The 12,437-nt window shown below is 33.9% G+C and overlaps 1 protein-coding gene across 1 annotated transcript in view; it reads left to right on the forward strand.

Moving 5' to 3' along the window:
* Positions 1 to 12,437, forward strand: part of LOC140051657 (probable global transcription activator SNF2L2) — a 48,518-nt gene that overhangs the window by 11,116 nt on the left and 24,965 nt on the right. Inside the window, exons 10-22 of the mRNA XM_072096935.1 lie at positions 133 to 315; positions 1,333 to 1,415; positions 1,949 to 2,072; positions 2,310 to 2,473; positions 3,098 to 3,275; positions 3,539 to 3,667; positions 4,074 to 4,187; positions 6,390 to 6,503; positions 8,436 to 8,543; positions 8,983 to 9,069; positions 9,642 to 9,831; positions 10,236 to 10,423; positions 10,709 to 10,939. Coding sequence (XP_071953036.1) covers positions 133 to 315; positions 1,333 to 1,415; positions 1,949 to 2,072; positions 2,310 to 2,473; positions 3,098 to 3,275; positions 3,539 to 3,667; positions 4,074 to 4,187; positions 6,390 to 6,503; positions 8,436 to 8,543; positions 8,983 to 9,069; positions 9,642 to 9,831; positions 10,236 to 10,423; positions 10,709 to 10,939 — 1,893 coding nt within the window. The remainder of the gene's footprint in view (positions 1 to 132; positions 316 to 1,332; positions 1,416 to 1,948; positions 2,073 to 2,309; positions 2,474 to 3,097; positions 3,276 to 3,538; positions 3,668 to 4,073; positions 4,188 to 6,389; positions 6,504 to 8,435; positions 8,544 to 8,982; positions 9,070 to 9,641; positions 9,832 to 10,235; positions 10,424 to 10,708; positions 10,940 to 12,437) is intronic.

The following is a 12,437-nucleotide window of genomic DNA, read 5'->3' on the forward strand; positions in this document are numbered from 1 at the left end:
GAAATTTTTCCCTGATGCCTACTGCTTTGGTTAAAAAGTCATGAAACGAAAATTGTAATAATATTTTTTTTTGAAATGGGGTTTATTCAATAATTTGCCTTTGAATTGAAATATAAACATTAATATTTTTAGGTGGATGATGAAAACAGCCAGAGTAGTGATTTAATAGTAAAAGTAGTAGAAACCGCTACCGGCAAGATAATAAGTGGTCCAGATGCCCCTAGAGCCAGTCAGCTTGATGCATGGCTAGAAATGCATCCAGGATACGAAGTAGCTCCACGTGATGATGACTCGTCTTATGACAGCTCTGATGAGGTTTGTTTCCTTTTTTTATATTAAGTAGCTTAAGACACCCCACTTGAATACACAGCTGTCAAGGAAAAAGTCATTCATATGTTTCTGAGCCAAAGCAGAATGACTTTATTACGTGACTGCTTCAAACTAGGATGATAATAATCGACGATATATAGAACATACATGAAAAAATGACAATGCTGTGGGTATTAGTGGCTGGATCTCAATGGAGATACAAAATGACAATGCTGTGGGTATCAGTGGCTGGAAGTACAAAATGACAATGCTGTGGGTATTAGTGGCTGGATTTCAATGGAGATACAAAAAAAAGCTAAATCAAAACGATAAGGTAAAACAGCCAGAAAAGTTAGCAGAGCTTTCAGGCAACACTAGCCCTTCATCATTGTTTATAATTATATATTTAGGGATTTATATATAAATCCTATGGCAAAATACTAAAAAAATGACAATGCTGTGGGTATCAGTGGCTGGATCGCAATGGAGATACCAAAACAAATTGGGTGAATTTCAGTTTACTTGTTACTTTAAGACTGCTCGCCGGCTTTTGAAAATTCTGTCCTATCTTTTAAAACTAGTAGATCTGAAAATTATATTAAAAAGTGATCTAGAATTGGGACCATGGTACGGATTGCCTCCAAAATTTTAAGAAATGGTCCTTGACCACATATCTATCTGTATAATGCATTTTGGTTAAGATCTTGCAATAACTTTTTGAGTAAACCTGCTAACAAACAGACAGACACACTCAATCGATCGATACATATACCTCCTTGGCAGCTTCCTATAGAGTTTTCATAGATTTGTTTATTTATTTTCAATTTTTTTTAGCTAGCTTTTTTTTTGGCGCATCAATGTCACTAGAGTTAAAGCTCTGTCTACACTATAAAGCTGTATGTTACAAACAAAATGTGATGCGCACATACAGTATATGGACACGTCATATCGGTACCATATTTAGGCACATCACACATTTTATAGTGTAGACAGAGCTTAACTGATGAAATATATGATTTATAGGATGACGATGATGATGACGGCGATGATGAAGAAGAAGAAATTATTCAAGAACATGCTAGAGAGGAGTTCCATGGTGACGAGCCGTAAGTATTTCCCCTGACTGAAACTTTTGTTCCTATTAGCAACTTGAAGAATAAATACTGATATTTGACTATATAAAAGTGTATCTATAACTTTGTATTTAAATAAGGAATGTTTATGAGTTGATAGTCAAGATGGACTGGTTTATTTAACAATGCAGAGCTAATTAGACCAGTCCAGTCCATTTTTTAACTTATATTATTATAACATTCTCCTGTAATCATTCAACAAATACAAATAGCACACCTTCTGTTCTGAAGTAAACTTTATTCAGTTCACTGCTTGAACCAAATATTAAGCGCTGTTTACACTATCAAGCTTGATGTGACAAAAAAATGTAATGTGCCCATATTTGGATATGATGATCATATCACAACCATATTTAAGTATATCACTACATATTCAGGCACATTTTTGTCAAACTAGTTTGATAGGGTAGACAGAGCTTTAAAGGCTAGCCCCATTAAAAAAGATGGCAATCAAAATTTGGCTCTTTTTTTGTTGTGCATTATTCAAATTTTGTATATATGTTTAGGGAGAATCCAATGGAAGATGATGAGTACAAGGGACGTAACTACTACACTAGTGCTCACACTGTTTCTGAGAGAGTAGATACACAACCTGAAATGATGGTAAATGGAACACTGAAAGAGTACCAGGTAATTACAACCAACATTATTTTGGATTACTTACATACTCATTTTAGGCTATTTTGATTATTGTTTTATTTGTAGATAGAGCCCCTATGAATTGGGGTGTCCCCTGAAAATGGATGTTCCAAATGAGTGGTTCGAATTTACCTTTTTTGCTATAACCTATAATGTTTAATTGAAATACATAATCTTTTAATATAGTCAATGCGACTGTTTGATATAATCAAATTATTTTATTTTCAGATCAAGGGCTTGGAATGGATGGTTTCCTTATACAATAACAACTTGAACGGTATCTTAGCTGATGAGATGGGCTTAGGCAAAACAATCCAGACAATTGCTCTTTGTTGTCATCTCATTGAAAAGAAACGTGTCCATGGACCATTTCTTATCATCGTTCCCCTATCGTAAGTCTATTATATTAACCCTTTGGAGATGTGGCCCGTATCTGATACGGGGTAATTTACTGTCCAAGGACGCGAGTTTTTGAGGTCACTGAATTGCACTTTTTGAGAATTTGATTTTTTACCTAGGAAGGCCAAAATATTTCACATAACAATAAAACCAACAAATGTAGAAAGTTACAGTCATAAAAATATATTTTGTATTTTTCCTAAACATATTGAAAATACCTTATTTAGCCTTATTCACTTGGGATAGAAAACTCGCGTCTTCAAAGGGTTAATAATAGAAAGCACAACAGGTCAGAGAAGAAGCTAGATTTTTAAAACATTTAAAATGTTTCGTTCCCAAAAAAAAACATGAAAAATAATTAAATCATTTCCGCAGAAAAAAATATACAAAAAGCCAAAACAAACCGTTAAATTCAACCAAACCCCATTGGCTGGCAGCCAATTTAGCTATTTCTTTTGCTGTACATTTAAGTTTTTTCAGGTAATAATTTTTTTTTTTCGAGATAATTTTTGGTCAAAGTTAATAATAACTTCATCAAAATGACTTATTCAACAAAAAAATTTGATAAAATTATATCTTTAAGAAGTGTTGAAATATTTTATTTGATTCTTTTGCAGTACTTTGTCAAATTGGACTTTGGAATTTGATAAATGGGCACCAACCTGTATAAAGGTTATATACAAGGGTTCACCGACTAATCGCCGTCTCTTGGGTCAACAGTTGAGAACTACCAAGTTCAATGCCCTGTTGACCACGTATGAATATGTAATGAAGGACCGTTCGATGCTAGCTAAGGTATTTTAATAATTTGTAATATAGGTACCAAAAAACTAGGTAAAAAATTCAGCAAAACCAATAAAACAGGATCAGATTTCTGATTGAATAATGTATTATATGCATTATAATTATATGTATTATTATATGCAGTGTATTGATTTATGTTTTATAAATCACTACATAAATAAATAAATAGTATACACAGTACCTAGAGAAAATGTACTATTATTACAAATTAGTCAACTTTACTTGGAATATTGTGTATTTTCTAATACGTTTAGATACGTTGGAAATATATGATTGTGGATGAAGGGCACAGAATGAAAAATCACCATTGTAAACTTACTCAAGTTCTAAACACCCATTACATTGCTCCACATCGTGTCCTTCTCACTGGAACACCCCTACAGGTAAATGAAATATTCTAACCTTAAAATATTTAGATTAAATGTTTGTAACCATCTGATCTAGTTATGTACCAGTACGTATGAGCTTTCACTCAAACATTTGCATTTAAACTACAGATATTTTTCATAATTGTGTCCTGTTTTTGTTAATCAAATTTGCAAATCACTAGGTAGTTTCTCTATGCCTGAAAATGTATATAATATATTTATTGTTTTCTAATTTCTTATATGCTTATTAGGTTTCTCTGCTTATTTGAGAGGAAATTAATAAATAGAATTAATGAATAAAAATGCCAACTTAGAATTCACAAAGTATGGTTTTGTAGATTGTATGTAAATATGACATTAAGAATATATAGTAGAAAGTGTTTTGTTTTATTATGTGCCATATTTGTTTTAAAATATTTAGAATAAACTGCCAGAATTGTGGGCTCTTTTGAACTTCCTGTTACCAAGTATCTTCAAATCTTGTAGTACATTTGATCAATGGTTCAATGCACCCTTTGCAATGACAGGTGAAAAGGTTAGTGATATTTCACAAATATAACATGGCTTTTTTATTTACATATTTGTTTGTTTACATGTACATAGACTTAATAAGGACTATAAAGTTGTTTATTGAATGGCAAATTAACACTACTAAAGCTCCTCTGTCTACACTATCAAACTAGTTTGACAAAAATAGTGTGATAGTGCTGAAATATGATAGTGATATGCCCAAATATGGTAGTGATATGACACCATCATGTCCATATGGGCACATCACGTTTTTTTTGTCACATAAAGTTTGATTGTGTAGACAGAGTTATAAGCAAGTTTCGCCCCTGATGATGGGAGTAGCATAATAATTGAAACGTTTTGACATTGTGTTCTGAAAACCTTTATTTGCAGGTTATTCTGTATTAGATAATAATCGTTACTAATATCTATATTATAAGTGAGAGAGTTTGTCTGTCTGTTTGTTTGTTTGTTCGTTATACAAATTTTTGTTACTGCACATAATCTTACATATGGGGTATCAAAATGACCGCAATTGTACCGGGAATGTTCTAAGCTATATTTCAACATCATCCGCCACCTAGGATCCAAGTTAGGGACCAAAATGTGGTCAAAACCCCCACTTTCGATGTTTGTTCGTTATACAAATTTCTGTTTCTGCACGTAACCATACGTATGGGGTATCAAAATGATGGCAATTGTACCCGGAAGGTTTTAAACTACATTTAAAAAAATTCCCCCGACTCCTGGGATTTTTGTGGGAGGGGTGGGTGGTGTGGTGGTTTGTGATGTCACATTTTTGCTAGGGCTCGGGGTTGTAGGCTATCGAATTGTAAAATATATACTACAAAAGTTTTACAGTATTTGAATTATCCTCAGCAAGGCGTTTGGGGAAATATAGATATAGATATACATATTTTATTCATTAACCAATATGACACCTATTCAATTACACATTTAGCAAAGTACTTTAACCATATCCAGCTATGTATCGGTCTCTTGGATTGTCTCATTACAGACATCCATACCTGTGTGAACATACACATGTTGTTTACTGTTACTGTGTTCAACTACATCACCAATCCTCCAAGAAAAAAACGTCAATTGTGGGAGAGTGGGGTTGGGAGATAGGGTTTGGGTTCAGGGGATTTTGCTTACACCAGAATTGTGGTTGGAAAATGTTAAAGTATTTAATCATCCCTGGGAAGCGGATGGGAGTTTGGGGTGGGGATGTAGGCCTATCACCATGACCGAAACTGTATTTGAAAACTGCCACTGAGGGATTATGGGTTGGGAGTGATAATAACATAATTTGTACTGGGGTGTAGTGTAGTAGGGGGAGGAGGAGCGAAAATACTAGCGTAATGAAGTAGCCTATATGATATAGGAAAAGTTACTAAATTTGAACTGTCCAGGGGAGGAGTTAAGGTTTGTTGATGGTGGCTGGGGTGGTGAAAGGAGAATGAAGGCTGTGGGACCGCAGTATCTAAATTACATATTTTAATTATCAGCCAATATGATACCTATTCATTTACACAATTTACAACGTACCATTTAACCATTATTAGACCCATCGTAGCTATGCATACTCCTCTCAATTCGAAGCTTAGGTTGAATTGAATTTGTCCATCACTGGGAAGAATTTGTTTTTAAGAAAGAGTATGGGGTGTTATTGAAGAGGGGTGGAGGTTGGCGAGTATAGACAGATACTGGCGTCGGGTGTTATGTACTGAGAAGGCTGTAAACTAATTTTGAAACCCGCCCTGGGGCGGGTATAATTGCTAGTTAATTATAAGAAACAAAATAATTAAAGTGCAACATTATGAAAAGAGTACTTATTGTATGTGGCATAGAATACCTATTTCAGTACTTACTATTCACCATACAACCTTATTGTATGTGGCATAGAATACCTATTTCAGTACTTACTATTCACCATACAACCTTATTGTATGTGGCATAGAATACCTATTTCAGTACTTACTATTCACCATACAACCTTATTGTATGTGGCATAGAATACCTATTTCAGTACTTACTATTCACCATACAACCTTATTGTATGTGGCATAGAATACCTATTTCAGTACTTACTATTCACCATACAACCTTATTGTATGTGGCATAGAATACCTATTTCAGTACTTACTATTCACCATACAACCTTATTGTATGTGGCATAGAATACCTATTTCAGTACTTACTATTCACCACCTTTTTTCCAAAGGTTGAACTAAATGAAGAAGAAACTATTTTGATTATTCGTCGTCTTCACAAAGTCCTTCGTCCGTTCTTGCTGCGTCGCTTAAAGAAGGAAGTGGAGGGTCAGTTACCAGAGAAGGTAAGGAATTGAGATTATGGCATCAATAACCATTGATATTTTCATTGCTATTCTCAACATATTTTAAAAAACATGTCTTACTGTTAATCTAAAAGTGTAGACCTGGTCTAGTGATCTGGTGATAAAAAATGAATTTTTTCCAAGATGATAAAAATAACCATTTAATGTTTTTCTCCTTGTCTAAGGATTTGAGATAAAAGTCTAAGAACTTCTTAACCCCTAAATGTTTATATATATATATATATATATATTGTGTAAGAGAGTATTGATATGAAGCAAATGAATTAGTACAGGTATTGTTTGTACAGGTATTGAAAGTTTAAATTCTAGACTCAATGAGTTTTATATTGACAGTAGCTGTAATAAAACATGTGTTCGTTTTGATTGAAATGTGTTCGTTTGTAAAGTGTCAAATACAACTTGCCATGAATGAAAATTCACTCACTATGACAGCAGGGATGTAATTGTGCAAGGCATTGGCGGGCAGACCCACCCTGATTAAAATCCTCCCACCCGGTCTAAAGCTAATTTCAAGGCTCTGCGCCCAGCGTCAAACTTACCGATCCGCCCACCCTAAATTATTCCATTTCTGCCGATATATTCAACTTCATTTAATTTTCCACTAATTCTAAATATAGTATCAGAATGTTCAGTTGATCGCTCAAAAGAACTGCCTACAGAGAAGACTGTAATTAATACAGACATAGATTTTTTGGTCACATGGAATGAAATGTGATACTCTGTTGTTGTGGATTCATGATGCAGCAGCATATGCATGCTAAACAAAAGATGTACACACATTACCTAGATTTTTTGTCACATGACACGAAACTCCAAATTATGGTCGGGCCTTTTTGTTTACACATGTCGTATGTTAAATCTTAACATGAAATAATATATTGATTTTGCATATAATTTCTTAATGTTGGTGTTTTTATAATTTGCTAACCTAAAGGTAGAATAAAATAATTCAAAGCGTAGGCCACCTAGGTTCAAGTCTTATGTCAGAGACCCATGCCTTCGGCGGACGTGCGGACGGCCAAATCAGGCTAACCGGTAGAATTTTAATTGGAAATACTTTGTGTGTGTGTGCGCGCATTTTCCGTGCTTCTAAAAAGGCGATGACAGTGGACTTTATTACTCTATGTACGAACCACCCTACGATCGACGTGTAATTATCATAAACATCGTTCATAGTACGTCGCCGACTACGATATAAACACTATATTATAGGCCTGCTATGTTCAGAACAATGACATTAGGTCTAGTTGCAACTCTTGCAAATCCTGCATTGGTGACATGTAAGGTGTGTGAAGCTGTGATATTTATTAACAACATCAACAATATAAATTGAATACTATACCCCTACTATTGTTATATACTAGGGCTTTTTTAAATAAAATTCTTAAATTAAAAAGAGGCTGTTTTTATTTGTTTACTGAACACTGCCAAGGCCACATACAACAACAATAGAGTTATTTAACAAAATGTTAATAATGAGCTTCCCCACCCCAATCTCTCCCCCTAACACCTCAACCCATAAACCTCCCTCTCCCACATACACAAAAAAAACCTGATTTTTACTGTTTTTCATATTAAAATGGGCTATTTTGGTTGTTTTGATTTATATTTTATGTTAGTTAAATGTTATATTAAACTTATTACTGAGTTATATAAAGTGCAATTATTTTATTAATAAATAGTACTGATTTCTGTATGTATTTAAATTTGTTATTGTCTTTAAGTATAGAATTCTGATAATAATTTGTTCGAAGCAAAAATCAATCTTGTTTTTAACAAAGAGACCGGGAAGTTAGTAATTATCATCATTTCAGTTTTGTATTCTGCAAACCTGTAATGTAATTTATGAAAATAAAAGATCTTAAATATTGCTGGTTATTTAGTAATATTTGTATCGTTCTATTTGTTTAGGTTGAGTACATTATCAAGTGTGACATGTCTGCATTGCAACGTCTGTTGTATCGGCACATGCAAGCCAAGGGTGTGCTACTAACCGATGGATCTGAGAAGGGAAAACATGTAAGTTGTCAGCCTACAGTGTTGAGATTCCTTATTGTCCATATATGGAAAATACATTTCTTTTTTGTTGCTGAATCAAGAGTAGAAACCTTCCTTTCAGACACCCCTTTTAAGGGTTACTTTCTTGTGAAATGAACAATAACAATAAAGCCAACCGTTGTGTCAGGGATCCCTCTATACAGCTCTGTATGTGATGTGCCCATATATGGATTGTTTGATAGTGTAGACAGAGCTAACCAACTTTAAGGTGACACTTTGTTAGGTCCTGAAGGTGTCTCACTTTCAACATTAATTAATTTTGTGCTTTTTACAATATCTGTTTCTTGTTCAGCGCTTACAGGCACCCTGCATTTTGCGCTATTAAACTTAACATTATTGTTAGTATGTGTAGATGTTTTTGGCAGTAAATTATTTGTTTTTTTCACTCTATTTTCTGCAGGGTAAAGGAGGCACTAAACTGTTAATGAACACCATCATGCAGCTACGTAAGATCTGCAATCATCCTTTTATGTTCCAGCATATTGAGGTAAGTTAATCTTTTCAGGTCAATTATCAATACTAATTACAAGACCCCTTCTTGTGAAACCCTTATTTAGGCTACACCCAGATTGAGGTGCCACTTTCCTGTGAAACAAGAGAAAATGTATGTTTTAACCATACGGTCAATCCCCATTCAGAGACCCTATTAAGAAGAAACCTTGTTGAGTTCCAAAGGTGTCCCCTTAAAGAGGTTATACTGTATATTGTGATCAATCAAATAAATAATATAGCAATTGATCAATAACCAATAATAGATCAATTGATCAATAACCAATAATAGATCATTTGATCAATCCAACAAATCAACTAAAAAAAAAACAATTACAAAGTGTCACCATATTCTATTGATTAAAGCTTGAAAAATAACCCTTAGAATATTAATTGAGTAAACATACATATCTTAAAAGAATTAAAAGTTTTATGCAGAAAGCAATTACATCCAATTCTGCATTAATATCTACTGTCAAACCAATTTCATTATAATGAAAATAGAAATCCATTAGTATAAGAAATTACATAGACAGGTACTTTCATGTATTTTGAAACTTTTTATTATAGGAATCATACTGTGATCATATTGGTCATACTGGAAGTGTGATCCAAGGGCCTGATATGTATCGTGTTGCTGGCAAGTTTGAGTTGCTTGATAGAATTCTACCAAAACTGAAACGAACCAAACACAGAGTCTTGTTGTTCTGTCAGATGACCAACCTGATGACCATCCTCGAGGATTATTTTGTCTATAGAGGTACAGCATTAGTACTGCTATTATGGAATAAGAATTCTAAACTGATATAATGCTGAAAATAAATGTGTAATATGAGAAAATCACCCATTGTGAAAAGTAATCCCACCTGAGATTCAGATTCATGTAACTTGGCACATATTCAAATTTGATTGGATAATTACTCTATATTCACTCTATTTCAACTCTATTCTTAAGCTCTGTCTACACTATCAAACTAGTTTGACAAAAAGTTTTATGTGCTCAAACGTGGTAGTGATATGACGTCATTGTGTCCATATATGTGCACATCACACTTTTTTGTCACATAAAGTTTATTAGTGTAGACAGAGCTTTACAATATTTTTATATCTATTTTTGCTTCTAATTTTTAAAATATCTTTTGAATCAATTTAATTTAACTGTAGGTTTTCGATATCTACGTCTGGATGGTACAACTAAGGCTGATGATCGTGGAGAACTGTTGAAGGTGTTCAACATGGCTGGTAGTCCCTACTTTATTTTCCTTTTGAGTACAAGAGCTGGTGGCCTAGGCTTGAATCTCCAGGCTGCCGACACTGTCATTATCTTTGACAGTGATTGGAATCCACATCAGGTAATAGTCTTGTTATGCTTCAGTCCAGGATTAAGTAATTTGAGACACATATACATATACATATGATTAACTTGGAAAATCGCTATATAAACAATTATTATGTGTATGCATTTATGCAATATTTAGCTATTGATTTGTATGATAATATGAATGCGAGATATAAAAGTATAGTACAAGAAATGGTATGTTAAACATTAGTTTAAAATAAAGTTTTTTGTAAATGATGGCTATATGACATGTCATGGTTAGTATTTTACTAAAGGTGTTAAATATATGAATTCGTAGGATTTGCAAGCGCAAGATCGAGCGCATCGAATTGGGCAGCAGAATGAAGTACGCGTGTTAAGATTGATGACTGTGCAGTCGGTGGAGGAAAAGATTCTGGCGGCCGCTCAGTATAAGATGAACATGGATAAGAAAGTTATTCAAGCTGGCCTTTTTGATCAGAAATCAACCAACTCGGAGCGTAGGGCTTATCTTGCGAGGGTCATTGAACAGAATGCCGACAATGCTGAGGTAAATTTATGCAAATATGGTACACTAGCAATTATAGCCGCCCCAGGGCGAGTTTTAAAATTAGTTTAAAGCCTTTTTCAGTACATAACACCCGACGCCAATATCTCCCTATACTCGCCAACCTTCACCCCTCTTCAATAACACCCCACACTCTTTTTTAAAAACAAATTCTTCCCAGGACAAATTTCAGCTTCAAAATGAGAGGGGTATACATAGCTATAATAGGCCTATAGTTTAAGTACGTTATAAACTGTGTAAATGAATATGTGTCATATTGGCTGGTAATTAAAATATCTAATTTTTATACTGCGGTCCCCCAGCCTTCTTTCTCCTCTTCCATCCCAGCCAGTATTTCCGCTCCTCCTCCCTCCCAACACATCCCAGATACTGGGTTATGTGTTAAAGACGGTTCCAGTACAAATTAGGTTAGCCATCACTTCAACCCCCCCTCTCCCACCAAATCCCTGGACTTTTTGAAATGTAGTTTAAATCTTCCCGGTACAATTGCGATCATTTTGACACCCCATATGTATGGTTACATGCAGAAACAGAAATTTGTATAACGAACAAACATCGGAATTGGGGAAAAGTGGGCCATTTTGACCACATTTTGGCCCCTAATTTGGATCCTAGATGGCGGATGATGTTCAAATATAGTTTAGAACTTTCCCGGTACAATTGCGGTCATTTTGATACCCCATATGTAAGGTTACGTGTAGTAACAAAAATTTGTGTAACGAACAAACAAACACACAAACGTACAAACTCTCTCACTTATAATATAGATAGATAGATAGATGTAACAGTAAATTAATCGGCTTTCCCACACACCTTCTGTTATGACATGGTACTAAACTGTTATCAAAAACGTATCTGTATAATTTAAGTTATGATTATACATTGCCTGTTACTGGGTTGCCTACTGGGAATTTTTAAAAAGCTTCTACTCCTCAATGCAGTCACCTCAGATCAAACCAATCATGAACTACGTTCTTGTAGATCCATCACTCTTAGGTTGTTAACTGGTCCTCATTTATTAAATGGCTTCCTAAAGCTCTGTTTTACATTATCAAACTTAATGTGACAAAAAATGTGATGTGCCCAAATATGGTAATTAATGCCCAAATATGGTAGTGATATTCACTGTATGTCTATATTTTTTTATTTTTTTTGTCTGTGTATGTACTGTTCTTGTATTGTAAGTGTTTGAGGGCCTTGGGCATGTCAGCTTTTTCTGTCTTGAGTAACTCTCAAGTTTAATATTTAAAATAAACAGGAGGTACAGTAAATAGTTGAAAATACAATACATTCAAATTCTTATGTTATTTTTATTAGATAGTATTTTTTTAAAACTATATACCATATTCAAATTTCTATATTTTCATAATAATTCATTTCATTTCTCTGTTTTTTTTGTAATTTATATTTTTAAACCGAATAGATAAATATTATAAGTACTCAGCACATTAAACAAATATAATAATAATAAATACGTAAG

This window comes from Antedon mediterranea, chromosome 6, assembly GCF_964355755.1.
Source record: "Antedon mediterranea chromosome 6, ecAntMedi1.1, whole genome shotgun sequence".
In the NCBI taxonomy this organism is placed as follows: domain Eukaryota; kingdom Metazoa; phylum Echinodermata; class Crinoidea; order Comatulida; family Antedonidae; genus Antedon; species Antedon mediterranea.